This window comes from Bombyx mandarina, chromosome 19, assembly GCF_030267445.1.
Source record: "Bombyx mandarina strain Sakado chromosome 19, ASM3026744v2".
Taxonomy (NCBI): domain Eukaryota; kingdom Metazoa; phylum Arthropoda; class Insecta; order Lepidoptera; family Bombycidae; genus Bombyx; species Bombyx mandarina.
In genome coordinates this window covers 2,869,146-2,888,058 of record NC_143225.1, presented here as the reverse complement: position 1 = coordinate 2,888,058, position 18,913 = coordinate 2,869,146, and the positions used below count along the sequence as shown (strand labels likewise).

The 18,913-nt window shown below is 38.6% G+C and overlaps 1 protein-coding gene across 14 annotated transcripts in view; it reads left to right on the top strand.

The window, feature by feature from the left end:
• Trpm (transient receptor potential cation channel, subfamily M) overlaps positions 1-18,913 on the top strand; it is a 274,349-nt gene that overhangs the window by 192,037 nt on the left and 63,399 nt on the right. For all 14 annotated transcript variants that reach the window (XM_089735227.1, XM_089735235.1, XM_089735236.1 and 11 more), the window contains 2 exons: positions 13,397-13,553; positions 14,549-14,696. In XM_089735227.1, coding sequence (XP_089591353.1) covers positions 13,397-13,553; positions 14,549-14,696 — 305 coding nt within the window. The remainder of the gene's footprint in view (positions 1-13,396; positions 13,554-14,548; positions 14,697-18,913) is intronic.

The following is an 18,913-nucleotide window of genomic DNA, read 5'->3' as shown; positions in this document are numbered from 1 at the left end:
AAATGGTATATAATAGAGGAGTATGGAAGGAGAAAACATGCTGCGCCGACCTCAGGTGTCTGAGAGAAGGGCAGGAGAACGATGAAATCAATTTTGCAATTATTGTAATATGCTTAACGTGAGACAGAAACATATTTTGTATTTAATACTTTTTCAACATTTAAACACCCATACTATAAGCTTTTCTAATAACGTTTATATGTATGAATCGAAAATAAAAGAGATGTGATGTGCCTGCAGATAACTACGCTCTTACAAAGAAAATTGTTTTTATTTAACATCATCATTGCAAAAATTCCACAAAAAACGAAAACAAAATACTAACGATTGAAGCTGAAAAGTAAATGATAGGATTATTATTGTCAATATAATCTATTTGTATCGTGCAAATGAATAAAAGTTATCTCAAAGAGCGAAATTGTTTGTGAACTCACGTAAAATGTGGGTAAAGCAAAGAACACATAATTATATTTCATTTAGACGACGACTTCGTATATTTTCACGATAAACTTTCACCATACCGTCGGATGTTTGCAGTGTTAAAAGCCACGTATATATCCAGTAAACATGAAGGGCTAAAATTGATCTCCCATTAAATTTGAGCACACATCATTAAGTGCTAATAGATTTTTCGGCTATGGGATTTTCGGATATGGTTTGATATATCTTTTTGGCTAGTCGAAATCTTCGTGTAAGGAAGAAGCGGTATGCACTCTCCCTTCAGCTTTTCCTTTATTTCTAGTTTCGTTCGCAGCAGGTACATAGATAGATTAACGACATTTTATTTGGTATTGTCTTTATAAATGTAATTGGCTATTATAATACATTTTAACAATTGTTTCAATATCTCTTTAGTAGCAATAGTGATGAATCCGCGCTTAGTCATTGTAAATCAGTATGTAAGTCTAGGGTTTTTATATCTATGGTCTCGCGGGGGCATAGAAGCTCAACTTTGCATTACAATGCAGTTTCACGAAACATGAACTCGCTAAAAGGTCAAACTAAATGCTTGTATTTTTAATACGCTTTTATTAGCTTCAGACGTATGTATGTTTGTAACGGAATCTTTGAACATGATTTTGACCCCTCTTCAAAACGTCGGATTAACTCGAAATTTGGTATACTTATTAAGGACCGATGACAATTCAATATTAAAAAAAATACTGAAATTCAACTAAAAAAGGAAAAATAAACGCTTTTTTCCAATAAAATCTTTTTTTTTCACTATTTTTAATTCAAATTTATTAAAATTTACTTTTTATTTCTTAGTTGGATTTTCTATAAAAGCGTATTTTGTTAGTTTTTTTAAACTATTATTAATAATTTAATAAATTTAAATTGCATACCGTTCACTTTGAGCCAATAGCATATTTCGGTTTTGGCTTTTTTTTTTTGTAGCTTAGATGAGTGGACGAGTTCACGGCCCGCCTGGTGTTAAGAGCTTACCGGAACCGTGAGAAATCAGTTATAAGGTCTCAGCTTTAACAATACAGCGACTGCCCAACCCTTCACGGCAGAAATAGGCGGGATGGTGGTACCTACCCGTGCGGACTCACAAGATGTCGTACCACCAGTAATAATAGGTTTCGGGAATTATGGAATCATACAGCTTATGAGACTATAACAGAAGTGTTTTTGTACATCTATAAAATCGATTGCCACATGTACGACAGCGCAACTCTTGAGAACAACTCCTTATTGCAACTTTTTTAACCATTTTCGAAAATTACCAAGTCGTGTTTTATGTGAAACATCTATTTTTACAAAATCCCGTGAATAATTTTATAAAATTATTACTAATCATTAGTCATAGCGTAGAATGTTACAAGGATTCTAGGGATTTCGTCTCGACTACAAAAGCATTGTAGAGATGGCACGCAGTCAGTCAGTAATCGAAACTACTCGAAGCGAAACAGCGAACGGATCACCTGAAGCGACGCGGAAGAAGCGAATTGAGAATTTTAGTGTTCTAAGTGCTAATACAGTGTTAACTTGTGATTCGGTAGAATTTTATTTATCCCGAACACCTGCGCGTAACAGTATTTACAAGGAGACTCCGTTATCGCGGATGTACTAATGTGTAATTTAATAAACGTTTAATTACTGTGAATGCTTGAAGTTGTCGTGGCCTAATCGAGGAGACGCCCGGTGCATTCGGGTCGAGCGATGCAACTGTTCGAACACCGTTCGAATCCCGCAGGCGAGTACCAATTTTTCTAATGAAATACGTACTTTGAAAACATTCTCGATTGACCTCTATGGTGAAGGAATAACGTTGTGGAATAAAAATTAAGCCCGCAAAATTATAATTTGCGTAACTACTGGTGGTAGGGTGAGCCCGCGCGGTTAGGTACCACCCTGCCTATTTCTGCATTAAGAACTAACGCATTAGGCGTTTCGGTTTGAAGTTAGAGCACCCGTCGCACTATCATTGGAGGTTTACACCCGTATCTTTAGTCGTTTACACGAACTTGACTTGACTCGACTCAACCTCCAACGCGCGTTTTGGTATGATTAGTCGTAAAAATAAACTCCACTCAAACGTCCTTGGAAAAATTTCCTAACCGGAGTGAAGTGAGCGAACTGTCAAGTCAAGGTACGTCGCGACGTACCTTGAACGTTCCTCAAGGCTGGTTTTCTATCAATGTCCAAATAGTATGTGGACCGCAAATGGAAATATATGATATTGTTGTGCAATGGCCTGGATCTGTGCATGATTTCCGCATATTTTGATAATTTAAGTTTGATAATATTTATTAATAAAGTAAATAGTTCGAGGTTAGACATTTGAAACTCTTTATTTTATTTACCTACATGAGAGACATATTTTGCTTACTACCTGATAAATAAAGTCAATGCGATTATAAGTTTTATTTATATAATAATAAACTGGTGGTTGTGGAAAAGCACTTCAACAACACGATGCAACCAAAATCACACAAAAGCGGCGAATAAAAATACAAAGCCGGATCCGAAATCTAAAATAATAATAGGTTAGAAAATAAATAATACACTTTCAGATTTACTGCACGCACACATATTTACGAATAACTCAGCAACCAAAACATCAAACAAGTTCATCTAGTGTCAAACAGACAGCGGCAGCTTGACTTTGACATTAAACAATGACCATAGACTACAGAACTCTATGGGTTTGATGCTAGCTTGATCAAATTTTCATCATTATTACCTCACTCGAGGACAGTTGAGGAATATTGTAATGGTCGACTAAAAATACCAAACTCGAGTAAGTTTGGAGGGAATTCTCGAGCATCATCGGATGAGTTAGGAGTGGAGGACTATTTTACGAAATGTCTAAAGATACGGGCATTAGTCACTACCCGGGCGGATAAACAAAAGAAAAATCTTTGAATTCTTGCCGTGGTTATTTTTAAAAGCAGATCGCAGAGTAGAAGCATTTTATTTTATTTAACAGATAATATACTAAAGATGAAGAATTAATAACACTAGATGATGAGCATCGTTTGATAACGCCATCTTGTTATGCCTTTAAAGCGGTTAGTTGCCCACAATTAAGATAAATAGTATTATTATTCGCCAATAGATGTCGGGTAAAGTTAACCCACATTGTAAGTTGATTTTGAAGTCGTCGTGGCCTAACGGATAGGACGTCCGACGCATTCGTGTTCGAATCTCAGGCGGGTACCAATTTTTCTAATGTACCTAATACGTACTCAAAAAATGTTCACGATTGACTTCCACGGTGAAGGAATAACATCGTGTAATAAAAATGAAACCCGCAAAATTATAATTTGCGTAATTACTGGTGGTAGGACCTCTTGTCAGTCCGCGCGGATGGGTACCACCACACTGCCTATTTCTGCCGTGAAGCAGTAATGCGTTTCGGTTTGAAGGGTGGGGCAGCCGTTGTAACTATACTTGAGACCTTAGAACTTATATCTCAAGGTGGGTGGCGCATTTACGTTGTGGATGTCTATGGGCTCCAGTAACCGCTTAACACCAGGTGGGCTGTAAGCTCGTTCACCCATCTAAGCAATAAAAATATACAAGAATTGCTCGTTTAAAGAATAAGATTAGAATTAAAAAGAAAAACAATTAATTACTGATGAGAGTCAAGCTAATACAATGTTTATTTTAGCGTGGCCTCATATCTTTTAAATAAAATATACGGTGTACAAAATACATTGAGCAGAACTAAAAAGATTTCCAAAAATATATCTCTTAACTTATTTTAACAATTTGTTTTTGCCTACAACATTCTGGCATTGTGTTCGGCACCCATTTAGCACCTCAAACATATTGTTTTCGTCATTCTTAATGAACAGCGTGGGCCGGCCTATTGTTATCTGATCAAAATATTAACATAAACATGTCGTCTTCTCGCATTAAAACTGTATAATCTCAAAACTTACTAATTTTACTGGAGAGTGTTTTATAGGTTTAACATGTGATATTTTTAATATCGATCATCTTTGCAACATTATTTTTTTTTATTTTTTACCAATTACATGCATACATTACATTTTCTGTCTATTAAAGTATAATAAAATTATGTATTAATTTTGTTAATAGTCGTCAAAATATGGTAAACTAAAAAAAAAACTAAAACTAAACTACGCTCTTTTGACAGTATATTTATGATAAAAATAATGGTGATACCAAACGATTCCGCATATTAACTCAATTTCAAATGTTTTAAGAAATTATACGCTTTTAATGCGAAAAGACGATGTAACCACGTATTTTATACTCACAGCAGTGGGGATAGGCGATCTTGCTGGCTCCGGCGCTTCGTTCTTAAATATGAATGACAGTAAGTCGTAATACCACAGATTAGGAACGTAAACTTCTTCTTCACAAGTAGCTTTCCTCCTACTCTCTTGGACGCGCTTGTATTCCCTACGTACGCACGCCCGTAGACTCCCAATTTTTCTTAAAATGTGCACTCTGGTCGCTGATGGATCGTATTCCTGCACTAACTCCGTCATTTTAGTGATGGCATCGTGTCGTTTCATTTTGATTTTGTAAGCTGGACATTCTTTGTCCCATAAACACGTCAGATCTTTGTATAAAAGTATGAATTTCTTGAGTATTTTTTGTGGGAACACTACGTTTCCGTCCGACATTTCGATGCGTTCGTCGAGCGGCGCGTCGCGCAGGTCACTGAACGTGCTGGCGGTTGGGTTGAGCCGCGTTGAGCGAATCGGTGGCTCGACCCCCGCGCACCCCTCTGCACCGCCCCGCTGTCGCGTATTGCGTCGTCCAACAAGCTTGTTATCTTACGTGTATTTTTGTTAATTTAAATAAAACTATGAAAACTTGTACGGCAATATTTTTAGATATTCGTATTATTTATTCAACATAAACGCTCTAACCTATACGCTCCTCTGAAACGGATGCTATTTCTAGGAAAATCAATTGTCAGATTTATTTATTGAAATTCTAGAATGGCGGGACGTATCCTAAATCCGATTATCCTATTAAGAAACTTACTTAGAAGATATATTTTTATCACGATAGAAAGAACTGAAACAACACTGAACCTACTCTAGAAATAGCTCACAGAAACTAAACTTACTTTTCCCAATTCGTTTTTTTTCTCCTACAGATCAACTTTGCAATATGTTATGCCGGCATGTTTGCGCGCATGTGAAGGGCTGTCAGACGTTCATTCGCAAACTTAGCGGCTGTGCAAATGGGTTCGGTATTCAATTTGCGAACCCGTTTGCGCTTCCTCCTACACTTGTTTACGAATGTCTCATGAATTTCACTTCTTTTTTAATTCGTCAATAGAACATTGAACAGAAAAAGAGTTTTTAATTCTTTCCCAGGCGTCATTAACGGCTATTCTGTTTTTATGAGATTTCTTTTGAGGGTCCCATATGGTCGATTCATTTTGCAGGAGTTCAATGAACTCCATCACCTTGGTGTTGTTCCAATGCATGATGAAGATACGCTACACAGTAGACGTCACGAACTATGAAAATCGCGAAACGTCCGTTACCTTCGCAATCGTGGGCACAACTGGTCACACGAATGTGTGGTAGAGTACGCGAAGTATCGCGATTCGCGCGCTTTGATGTCCGTAAAAAAACCGACACAGCTTGGAAAACCACGAATGCAGCGAAAACTTTGCATAATCATTTGCAAATGTCGTCCTACACTTGTGGGTTTGCCTATTCGTGCGAATGTGAGTGACCGGTATTAGAGGAAGTCTGAAAGTGGCACCTGTGACAGAGAAGTTAAGAATTGCTTGTTTGGGATGGTATGGACATGTGATGAGACGAAATAAAAATGAGGTTGGTAAGAGAGTGTTAACTGTGAATGTGGAAGGATATAGAGGAAGAGGTAGACCTAAGAAGAAATGGATGGATTGCGTTAAAGATGATATGTGTAAGAGGGGAGTGAGCGAAAAAATGGTATATGATAGAGGAGTGTGGAAGGAGAAAACATGTTGCGCCGACCACAGGTGACGGGAGAAGGGCAGGAGAATAATGAGATCAGTTTTGCAATTACTGTAACATGCTTAACGTAAGACAGAAACATATTTTGTATTTAATACTTTTTCAACATTGTGTAAATGAATAAAAGTTATCTCAAAGAGCGAAATTGTTTGTGAACCCGCGTCAAATGTGGATAAAGCAAAGAACACATAATTATATATATATATTAATACGTGAAGCAAAAACTTTGTATCCCTCTTTACGAAAATTGCAAGGACGGAGGAGTATGAAATTTTCCACACTTATAGAGAAAATAGAGAAGAAGTGCATAATGCTAATATTTTTTTTAAATAATTCATAAAAGATACATTAAATCAATAAAGAAAACATTACACACACTACATATCATGTATTTGACGCACACACGCATGCATACTATTTATTGTCAAACTTTTGTTCTTGACGTCTGTGGTCAAATTGTGAATAGATTAAATATTGTTTGTCTTTATTAATATTTTTTTTGTAGTGTAGTTTTGGCGAAATTTGTGATTATAGAAGTATAAAATACAATCATAATCACAAACTTACAATTCCAATTAATTATAGTCGAATTTCGACTACTGCGGGTCCTCTAGTTTCATTCAAACGACGACTTCGTATATTTTCACGATAAACTTCCACCATACCGTCGGATGTTTGCAGTGTTAAAAGCCACGTACATATCCAGTAAACATGAAGGGCTAAAATTGATCTCCCATTAAATTTCAGCACACATCATCAAAAAATTTGATTCGAGCCCTACACCCCAGCAGAGGGTAATAGGAAAGAATGATGATGATGATGATGACACATAATTAAGTGCTGATAGATTTTTTGGCTATGCGATGCTTTATATTGGAACTTAATAACTCACAGAGATTTTTGTGTAAGTTGTAAGAGGGCGTGACAGGACTGAATGGGCTACTATCAAAATTCACCAATGAAAATGTATCGCCCACGCTCGCTCGCCCTCAATAAAGTGTCACGTGACAATCCTTTCAATCATACTTGAATAGTATCAGCATAAAGTTCTATTCAGCTCTCCTAATCAATAATCCATACAACAGGATTGTATCTCATCTTGGCCACTCCAAATTCCCAACATAAAGTCGTTGGATCCGAGGGCTCATCTCTATAATAAACAGATCATATCCGTTTTACTTTAGCCATTTGTTTTAGTAGTCCGATCTAGTCTAGGAGATTACAGTTTTTAAAAATGTTCATTGCCGCGTTAGTTAGGTTACGCTGATACAGCAGCAAGCCTTTTAAAAGTTACGTCACTTGTGCGTTTAATTTTAATTTGAGTAGTTGCTTACCGTCATATTCTCCTCCTCCTCGCGTCGTTTCCTCACTGCTGAGGGTCGTGACCATCATATGTCGACAGGATTTTGCTCCTTGTAATGCCCCGCCAGCGCCTCCGATCATTGGCCGCATGAAGGGCGTCGTGGAATGGGATCTCTAGTGTGGTGCGGATTTGGTCGAACCACCTTGTCGGACTGCGCCCGCGTGGTCTCTTTCCCTCTATCTTCCCTGTCACGAATAGTCTGTCTAAGCTATCCGGTGTTTTCTGAGAAATATGATCGAAGTACTCGAGTGCGGGGCAAAGACAGAGTGTGGACAGTCTAGTCTTGATCTGCAGTTGATCTAAGATAGACAGATTGCTTCTCTTCGGTGTCCAAGTGAATAACAAAAGTTTTGTCAGAAAATACAATACAATTAGAGAGGATTGAAAGAAGTTGCCGTCATATCTTGATCCTGGAAATGCCAGTGTGATTGCATCGACCAGTGCCAGGATTCGCTCTCCTACTTAAACTCCTCCACTTTGCACGGTCTTCGGCATCTTTCTGAGTGATGTTATTCGTCTCCATATCCGCCTTTACCAAACCTAACCAGTGTTTCTTGGGCTCACCGCGGGATCTTAGATATATGTACATTTATCTAAGAGAGTCTTTAAAAGAAATTGAAAATACATAATATACACTGTTTAATTGTTAAGAAAACGTTACAATGTATATTGTTTAAAAATTAGACCATTTAGAAAATAAAAGTTCACGTGATGAAGATCGATGGTAAACTGAACGTCTAAGGCTGATCTCACTCGCTTCCCGGACCTAAATTGCCGATGTAATGCTTTCTATCTGCATCTTTCATATTAAGAAATATATATAACAAGCCGAAAACAATAATTTGAACACGAGAACTCAATTCAACCGATGAGTCTTAGAACATTAAAAAAATGGATGACAAACGAATATGATTTCTGCAACTATCCTGGCTCCTGGATCGAGCGGGCTATTGTCTGTCGTAGCTTCCATTAATCCGACCATAATACCCATAAAGGATTTGCGGAGACCCATCTCTATTGTAACCGGGAATTGATAAAATTCCATAGCTAAAAGCCAGGTTGAAGTGCGATGATAAATTGGATTACAAAATTTACGATATTGATTCTGACTTACTGGTTTTTTTCTTTCTTTCTTTTATGTGTTTTATACGAAATTTATTAAGTACTTAAATCGCTTTAGTGTTCAAATTGATTGGCCGAAAGAGTATTTTTATGGTCTGTTTTACAATGAAGAAGCTTTATAGTGATTCGATTACCGAAGGGTATGCTTATTTTTAAATATTTAACATTAAAAAAAGAAAAGTATCTAAATTGTTGACACAAATCGATTGGGTGCAAAGTCGAAATTTTCCAGTTTAGCGTATTGGAAGCCCACTTCCCTGGAGCGTGTATCACCAACCAGATTATCTCTGCATCGAAGTAGCCGAGCGTTCTGGCTTGGAAAATAGAATAACGAGTATACAATAGATTTGAGACTTCCATTTCACGTCTAAGTGAAGGCTCCGGTAAACATTTAAACCGATCTTTTATGAAACAAAAAAGATTAAACTATAATAAAACAATAAGAACAACCTAAACAATTATCAAAAAAATATATCTATCAACTCTCGGCGCACTAACGGCCATTTTACGTCTTGTGAGTTGTAAACAAACTCTAAAAGTCTGAATCTAAAGCAACTCATAAACAGTCCCGTAGCGATGTAATAAAACTTTCGGAGGTACATTTTTGCACCTGCCACAAGGTTTTATGTTCGATTCCAGCATTTATTTGTCACCGTGGAAGCTATTTCATTTTTTATTATGTTTTTATGGCGATTGAAAGTAAATGAACGACCCTGGCAGCTAGCGAATTGAAATGGAAACTTGTTAGTAACGCGAAATATAACTTTGTTTCCACTTATAGCCCTGTGTAGGAAGCACAGAGGTCAAAAAACGGAATGGACTACATACGTCATTTTAATTGGTTCGTTTCTTAAACCCGCAATGTATAGTTAAGGTAGTCGACAGTGTTAGAAGTCATTGGTACTCTTCTTCTTCTTTGTCTCCACCTTATCCCAGTCGGTGGGGTTAGTACAGCGAATTTTTATATTCCATTCTCTTGTATCAGCCGTCATCTTAACACTCACTCCTCTCTCTCCCTTTCTCATATCGTTATTCACACACCCCATCCACGTCTTCTTCGGTCGACCTCTTCCCCCTCTATCTTGCACTGCCATTTCCATACATCTGGTACTGATGACTTTTAATCTTTGGACAAGGCTTCATTGCATCATATATGGAATTTTACGATTCTATAAAAAAGTACTTGGTAAAACTGTTGTGTTGTGTGATGTCAAAGTTACGAAACTAAGCTTTGAAAATTAATTGGATCGGTTTGTAACGAATGATATATTTAATTTAGGTATATATATCTGAAAACGTCATCTGAAAAAAAAAAGTTTACGATATGCCGATGTAGCGCACTGTACTTTTGCAATTCACAATATCTATAGTGACAGTGACCATTAAAAGTCTTGTGAGCTGGCTCTGAGCAGATATGCTAGCGAAAGATAGCAACTCAAAAGTAAAATATATTTATTAATACAACTGAGCTAGAATATGAACAAAGAGTATTAATGCATGAAACCTTGTTCTTAATTTATGGTACTAAGAAACTTCGACCTAGAACTGCTACCGCAATATTTGAACTTATTTCAAATACACCGAGTACATACAGACTTAATTACGAACATATTCTCTATCGTGCTCTTAAACATTATTCATTATTATCTAGTTTTAACCAGGTCACAAGCAGTGATTTATTTGAATTGCCTTACGAAATCGCCTTATCTGCCAACCATTTTTCATACTTATGTATCCCTAGAGAAAAAAATACCCCCACAAGATCATATTATACTATACAAATATTTAAAAAGCTTCTCGCCTCATATTTTTTGTATAAACGAAGGAGCTAATCGTGCCGTAACAGACATTTAAGAAACCGCGGCAAATGAAATTAATTAACCCATTAAACACAGGGCGCCGGAAAAGTCGTGTTAGGAATAGGGACCCGAAATAATCAGAAAACGGTTGACTTCGCTATCTTGTGTAATGGCCTTATTAGGCGTAGGATATGGTTTGATATATCTTTTTGGCTAGTCGAAATCTTCGTGTAAGGAAGAAGCGGTATGCCCCCTCCCTTCGATTTTTCCTTTCTCTCTATTTTCGTTCGCAGCAGGTACATAGGTAGTATAACAACATTGTATTTGGTGTTATCTTTATAAATTTAATTCGCTATTATAATACATTTTAACAATTGTTTCAATATGTCTTTAGTAGCAATAGTGATGAATCCGCGTTTAGTAATTGTAAATCTGTAGTAACTCTAGAGTTTTTTATATCTATGGTCTCGCGAGGGCATAGAAGCTTATCTTTGCATTACATAGCAGTTTCACGACACATTAACTCACTAAAAGGTCAAACTAAGTGCTTGTCGTTTTCATTTAATAAATTTAAATTGCATACCGTTCACTTTGAGCCAATAGCATATTTCGGCTTTGGCTTTTTTTTTTGTAGCTTAGATGGGTGGACGAGTTCACGGCCCACCTGGTGTTAGGAGCTTACCGGAGCCATGAGAAATGAGTTATAAGGTATCAGCTTATATAACAGTACAACGACTGCCCCACCCTTCACGGTAGAAATAGGCGGGATGGTGGTACCTACCCGTGCGGACTCACAAGATGTCGTACCACCAGTAATAATAGGCTTCGGGAATGATGGATTCATACAGTTTATGAGATTATAACAGAAGTGTTTTTGTACATCTATCAAATCGATTGCCACATGTACGACAGCGCAACTCTTGAGAACAACTCCATCGATTATTGCGACTTTTTGAATCATTTTCGAAAATTACCAAGTCGTGTTTTATGTGAAATATCTATTTTTTAAAAATCCCGTGGATAATTTTATAAAATTATTACTAATCATTAGTCATAGCGTAGAATGTTACAAGGCCTACTAGTTTATAATATACAACTATTTTTTTTCAGATAAATTATGCGGTGGAATGGCTTTTGACTGAAATCTTATATCTTTCTGTGTCTGCTTGAAGCAGAAGTGATTTCATTACAAAGGAATCATTACTCATTGCTAGATAGAATACGAAGGCCTTAGTGCTGGCTATAGAGATCAAGATATGGATAAGCTTTTTTCTGATTTTGTCATGCGAGAAGCAGACGGCTTAGAGCAGGGGCTCCCAAACTTATTTTGTCCACTGCCCACTTTGAGAATAAATTATTTTTTAGCGCCCCCATTTTTTCACCTACTTAAAAACCACTATAGTGAGAGCTCAGTCGGTGTCTAAGAGTCCTCCTAGATGAAATTACAAATCGCCTCCCAAGCCTCTATGCAAGGCCCCCATTTTTTTCTGGGTCTCTTACAGCCCCCTTTAGGCCTGCAGCGCCCACAAGGGGGCGTCATCGCCCACTTTGGGAAAGGCTGGTTTAGAGGCTTGACGCCAAACATCCTTAAGGCTCAAAGGGCTTGGACCTTCATCGACCCAACCCTTTAGGTAACTAAGATAATATTATCTTGGAGATTTTAGGTTCTTACTCTTTTCAAACCTCGCCTAACATAGCACACTAAGGTAATCCGACATAGCATCAGTTTATTGTAGAATTTAAAAAAAACTTACGGCTTCCGAAAACTGTCGTGGCATGCTCCCGGAGAATCAGGAGAGAGAAGAGAGAATTTGCGGTAGGCAGCGGCTTGGCTCTGCCCCTGGTATTGCTGAAGTCCATGGGCGACGGTAACCACTCACCATCAGGTGGGCCGTATGCTCGTCTGCCTACAAGGGCAATAAAAAAAAAATAAAAATAAAAACCCCCACAAATTAATTAAAGTACTCGTAAGACTACGAAAAATTCTTTTGTTAATTCCCCTTAGTCTTAATTATAAGTTAATTAAAGAACGCCGCCATTCGGGCAGCGGACTCTGGTTTGAATCCGGGAAGGAAACATTAAAAGTTTTATTACAATGTTATTGTTTCCCGTGATAATTATCATTTTTCATCATAACAGTTTTCCTGTACATTTCAGTATCATCTTTTTTGTTTATTGCTTAGATAGGACGAGCTCACAGCCCAACCGGTGTTAAGTGGTTACTGGAGCCCATACACATTTACAACGTAAATGCGCTACCCACCTTGAGATATAAGTTCTAAGTTCTCAAGTATAGTTACAACGGCTGCCCCATCCTTCAAACCGAAACGCATTACTGCTGCACGACAGAAATAGGCAGGGTGGTGATACCTTCCCGCGCGGACTCACAAAAGGTCCTACCACCAGTAATTACGCAAGTTATAATTTTGGGGGCTTAATTTTTATTACACGATGTTATTCCTTCACCGTGGAGGTCAATCGTGAACATTTGTTGAGTACGTATTTCATTAGAAAAGTTGGTACCCGCCTGCGGGATTCGAACGCCGGTGCTTCGCTAGATACGAATGCACCGGACGTCTTATCCTTTAGGCCACGACGACATACATTTCGTTGTTGTTCTTGGTAGAATTTCGGACGCCATTTTCTGACACTGCATCGTATTTCAGACACGCATTCGTCAACGCCCGTCGTGTGTCTGGTCATCGAAGGTGGAACGAACACAGTGAGAGCGGTTCTGGAGTACGTAACTGATAACCCTCCGGTGCCGGTGGTGGTCTGCGATGGAAGCGGTCGTGCGGCGGACCTCATCGCTTTTGTTCATAAGTAAGTTAACTTACTAGTGGTTACTAGTTACTAGTGGTAGGACCTGTTGGGAGTCCGCACGGGTAGGTATCACCCTCCCTGCCTATTTCTGCCGTGAAGCAGTAATGCGTTTCGGTTTGAAGGGTGGGGCAGTCGACAGCAGACGACATCAGTTGGAGAGGCCTATGTTCGGCAGTGCACAGTGGACAGGCTGAGATGAAGTTGAATTCAATTAACTTGAAATCTTAATCCAGTCGAATTCGAAGCTGGACTATTCGATGTGACATACTTGTTAACAAAAAAAAAACGGTGCGCGTGCAACTCGGTGCACGTGAATGAAGTGAAACTTCTTTTTCGATGTGTAGTATTGTGGCTTTCTAAATTTTCATCCTTAAATCAGATTTCTCTTGTTATATGTAATGCTGTGTATAAGAGATGCGACATCTTCAACATTTATATATTATATATTTTTTAAATTATAGATAGAAAATTAATATATATATCTCTTTCTAATATGGTAGCGTTAAACGTTTAACGCAACCTTGTTGGAAGTCGTATTAGAAGTTTCACTTCAATAATCACTCTTGGTAGAGAGCTTGCCTTGGCTTGGCAGTGTCGTCGGCAATTTTGATGTCGAATGACGGTAACCATTCTCTATCAAAAGTGGGACGTACGCTAGTCTGCCATAAGTAGCAAAGAAGGTAGTCCTGATTTTTTTTTTAATCTTAAAATTACTCTTAGCGCTAATAAAAGACGCTCTAGAGATCCCTTTTTAGTTCAGTGACCGCTTTCAAGTTATCTAACTTTGAACTATTATCTTAAATTATTATCAGCATTCGAAATGTTTGTGATAAGTAACAGAATTGGTAAGCACTATAGGAACTAAGGGATTAGGGAGTCAGGCTGGAAATTACTGAGGATAACGCTACTATGGACGAATGATGATATGGATGAGACGCAGCGGTTGAATGAGACTTACATTCTCCAATCTTCTTTCATGTGAACTCTCGTTATAGATACGCATCGGAAACCGGCGAACAAACAGTGCTGGAGTCCATGCGAGATTACCTGATAGGCACCATACAGAAGACCTTCGAAGTCGGATTGCAGCAAGCAGAGTGTTTGTACACGGAACTATTGCAGTGCACGAGGAAGAAGAATTTGGTAAGTTCCTTAGGGGACACTTTTTTTTATCTAAGCTGATGATAGGCTTGAGAGGCTACGTCAGCGGAATCCTAACGTGTAGGTGAGCTTTCGGGGCTCAAATAAAGTGTTGCTAACACTGGCCCTTACAAGAGCAGTGCTTCGTAGAATCTACTACCGAATCGGAAACGCGACCCACTGAAAAGATCCAGCGAGAAACTCAGTGGGCTGTGTCTGTGGGTAAGGGGACACACCCGCGTTAATTGTAAAGCAATCGACACGTCGGATATAATAACAATGAAAAAACGCGAGATTAATTCGTAAACGTAGTTTTTATTATGTCTAAACCTTGCGGGACAACGGGCAAGAGCGTGTAGTAGTGTCATATAGCGTGAACCATGGCGTAGTAAGAACCATTTTTTGTAAAGGAAATATGCATTAAACCAAATAAAATACGGAATTGAACTCGGATACTTTAGTTTCATATTACCATATATACATCGCGCAATGCCCGGGAACCTCTGGTATGCGCAAGAATAGACATTTGAAATCGAGTTCTTAGTATCGTTTCTCACAACATACATCCGATTCATTGAATCGAAGAAAACGCTTTCTCTCATATACGAGGCCGTCAGTGCAAAAGTGGCCTAAGCCTTACCATAGTTATTACGGAACGATGGGGTTTAATGAATGAATGATTTATTTTATTTTATTTCACACAACAACAAGTCCATATGTGTACATAGTATCATTGAAACAGACTTAAAATTAACAAAACCAATCAAATAAAAAAGATACATTTATTAAAAGTAATTATCAGTTGAATACATTTCAAATACTCTATTCAACTGATAGTTACTTCGAACCAACCATAATTATTATTATTTAGTCCGCAAGTGAACCATGGTACGATGGTTCAAGTACCGACAGTCATAACGGTCTGTTAATGCCTTCAGGATGCTGTTAGGGCTGTTGCAGTAGGCAGCGGCTTGGCTCTACTCCTGGCATTGCTGAAGTCCATGGGCGACGGTAACCACTTACCATCGGGTGGGCCTTACGCTCGTCTGCCTACAAAGGCAATAAAAAAAAAACTTTTTTAGTTTTAAGTTTTCATGGATTTGAATAGGCAAAAAAACAATACGCGCATAAATAATGTTTACAAAGCCATCTGTTATCTGAGTCGACTATTATCAAAGCCGGCAATGTGACTTTTGGACAATTATTGGTAAATCAGAAAAACGAATTATTGACTTTGTATTCCATTGGCAGTCACAAAACTCTTCTGAACGACATCTTAGATAAATAACAGGTTAAGTATTAACCTTTATTTAATGCAGGTTGTGAACCGTATTCTTTGAAGGAGACGATTATATTCAAATCAATCTGTATTGACATATCCATAACATTTTTTTGTCCAAATGCACAGATTGCCACCTTTGATAATAGACGACTCATCTATAGGTGAGACTATGGATAGGACAGTTTTGCATCAAAATTTATTATATTTTAAATAAATTGCATTAAACATAATTACAAGCATGATTATGAAAAATTGTGGGTTAGGCCATTTCTGCGCTGACGGCCGCATATAACAAATCTTCTTCAAAGCGACATAATTCATATCATAGTCGACTAAGACTAAATATTATGGCTGAAAGATCAAAATCTCTTTAGTTGAAAGGACAAAACGGAAATCCATTAAACGTAGTCCTTTTCGTTAAGACGAAACCATAAGAAAAGGGTTCACTCACGGTTGAACAGAATCTTCCAGAATCTAACACACTTTGTCACAGTTAACTTATTTTCAACTGCTTAACAATTCCTTTGTACTTGTATTGTTATTTTTATGTTAGGATTGATAGGATTTAATACTTAGTTTACAAAGATGAGAAATTGAATATGAAAATTGTGTAATGATACAAAGAAACATAGATTTATAATATCACTAGCTTTTGCCCGCGACTCCGTCCGCGTGGAATAGTTACTTTGGCATAACGCAAAATTTTACCCCCCAATTCATTTACGTATAAAGTGAAAATATTTTGAAACATTCTTTATTGGTGCTCCACTTGTATGGATCTCATGATGTTATATAGCTTATAGCCGTCCCCAATAAATGGGCTATTTAACACTGAAATAATTTTTAAAATCGGACCAGTAGTTCCTGAGATTAGCGCGTTCAAACAAACAAACTCTTCAGCTTTACAATATTCATCATCATCATCATTTCAGCCTATCGCCGTCCACTGCTGAACATAGGCCTCTCCAATAGATTTCCAGTGCGACCGGTCCATTGCCACCTGCATCCAATGAGACCCAGCGCTTTTTACTAGGTCGTCCGTCCATCTAGTAGGTGGCCGTCCCACACTGCGTTTGCCAGTACGTGGTCGCCACTCCAGGATCTTTCTGCCCCATCGACCGTCCTCTCTTCGTGCTATGTGGCCGGCCCATTGCCACTTCAGTTCACTAATTCTACGGGCTGTCAGCAACCTTCGTTCTTCTACGGATCTCCTCATTTCGGATTCGATCACGTAGAGAAATGCCGAGCATAGCCCTCTCCATAGCTCGCTGCGCGACTTTGAGCTATCTAAAAAGATCTCTAGTGAAGCACCACGTCTCCGAGCCGTAAGTCATCACTGGTAACACACATTGGTGTTACGCCTTTGTCTTAAGGCACTGAGGTATTTTGGACGAGAAGACGTTGTGCAGTTTACCGAACGCTGCCCAGCCGAGTTGGATCCGTCTACTGACTTCTCTCTCAAAGTTGGACCTACCTAATCGGACTGCCTGTCCTAGGTATATATATTCGTCAACAACTTCAAGAGTAGAGCTCCCATCAGTAACTATGGTGGGTGCAACATGGACATTGTACATGATTTTAGTTTTGTCCATTTTCATTTTAAGACCCACTTGTTGAGAAACCCTACTGAGGTCACCGAGCATACGCCCTAAATCTTCCAGCGACTCTGCCATGATCACGATGTCATCGGCAAACCGAAGATGAGTGATGTATTCGCCGTTAATATTGATGCCAAGTCCTTGCCATTCCAGAAGCTTGAAGGAATCCTCCAGAGCAGTGATAAACAGTTTCGGAGATATTACATCTCCCTGTCTCACTCCTCTCTTTACAGGGATTTCCTTCGTGCAATGCTCCTGTACTCGGACTGACATGGTGGCGTTATTATACAAACACTTCAATACTTCGATGTACCGGTGGTCAATACGGCACCGCTGGAGAGATCTAAGGACCGCCCATGTTTCGACGGAATCAAAGGCTTTCTCATAGTCCACAAACGCTAAGCATAATGGCCGATTGTACTCTTCGGTCTTCTGTACAATCTGCCGCAGCGTATGTATGTGGTCTATGATACTGTCGCCTTTTCGGTAACCGGCTTGTTCGGTAGGCTGGAAGTCATCAAACCTGCGTTCGAGACGCTTCGTGATGACTCTCGAGAACAGCTTGTAGACATGGCTCAGCAGTGCTATGGGCCTATAGTTCTTCAATAAGGTTTTGTCACCTTTTTTGAAGAACAGGATCACAACACCCCTGTTCCATGCCTGTGGCGGTTTTCCATCGAGCAAAGAGGAATTGAAGAGCTTCTGAAGGACTTTCAGTACCGGCGTCCCGCCCGCTTTCAGAAGCTCCGTAGTAATTCCATCCTCGCCCGGTGCCTTGCTATGCTATTCTTAAGCTGTTTGAGAGCCATCCTAATCTCGTACAGGCTGATGTCCGGGATGTCTTCGGTGTAGTGTCGGGTTAGCTTGGCTCTAGGGTCTGCAGCTAAACCTTGCGGTTCAGCTGAGACCGAGGTAAACAGCTGCCCGTAGAACCTCTCTATCTCCCGCAGGACCTCTGACTTATTTATTACAATATTAGTATAGATAAAAGTATATATTGCCCTAATACGCCTAAAAATCAACAAACGCTTGACATTCCAATAATTATCTTATTGTACTCTAAATACTAGAAGCTAATGCACAATACACATTATAAAGAAATGTTTATAATTATTATACTGATTTTCATTGCAATTTACAACATACTTACGATAAATATAGGCAGCGATTTGACTGTGCCACGGGCACTGATGATGTCCATGAACAACGATGACTACTTCCCATCAGTTACGCCGTGTGCTTATCGGCCTAAAATGAAAATAACGAAATGTTAATAGTTAAAATTATCGACCCAAAAATCATTGTCATTAAATGGAAACTTAATAAATGTCAATTCAATA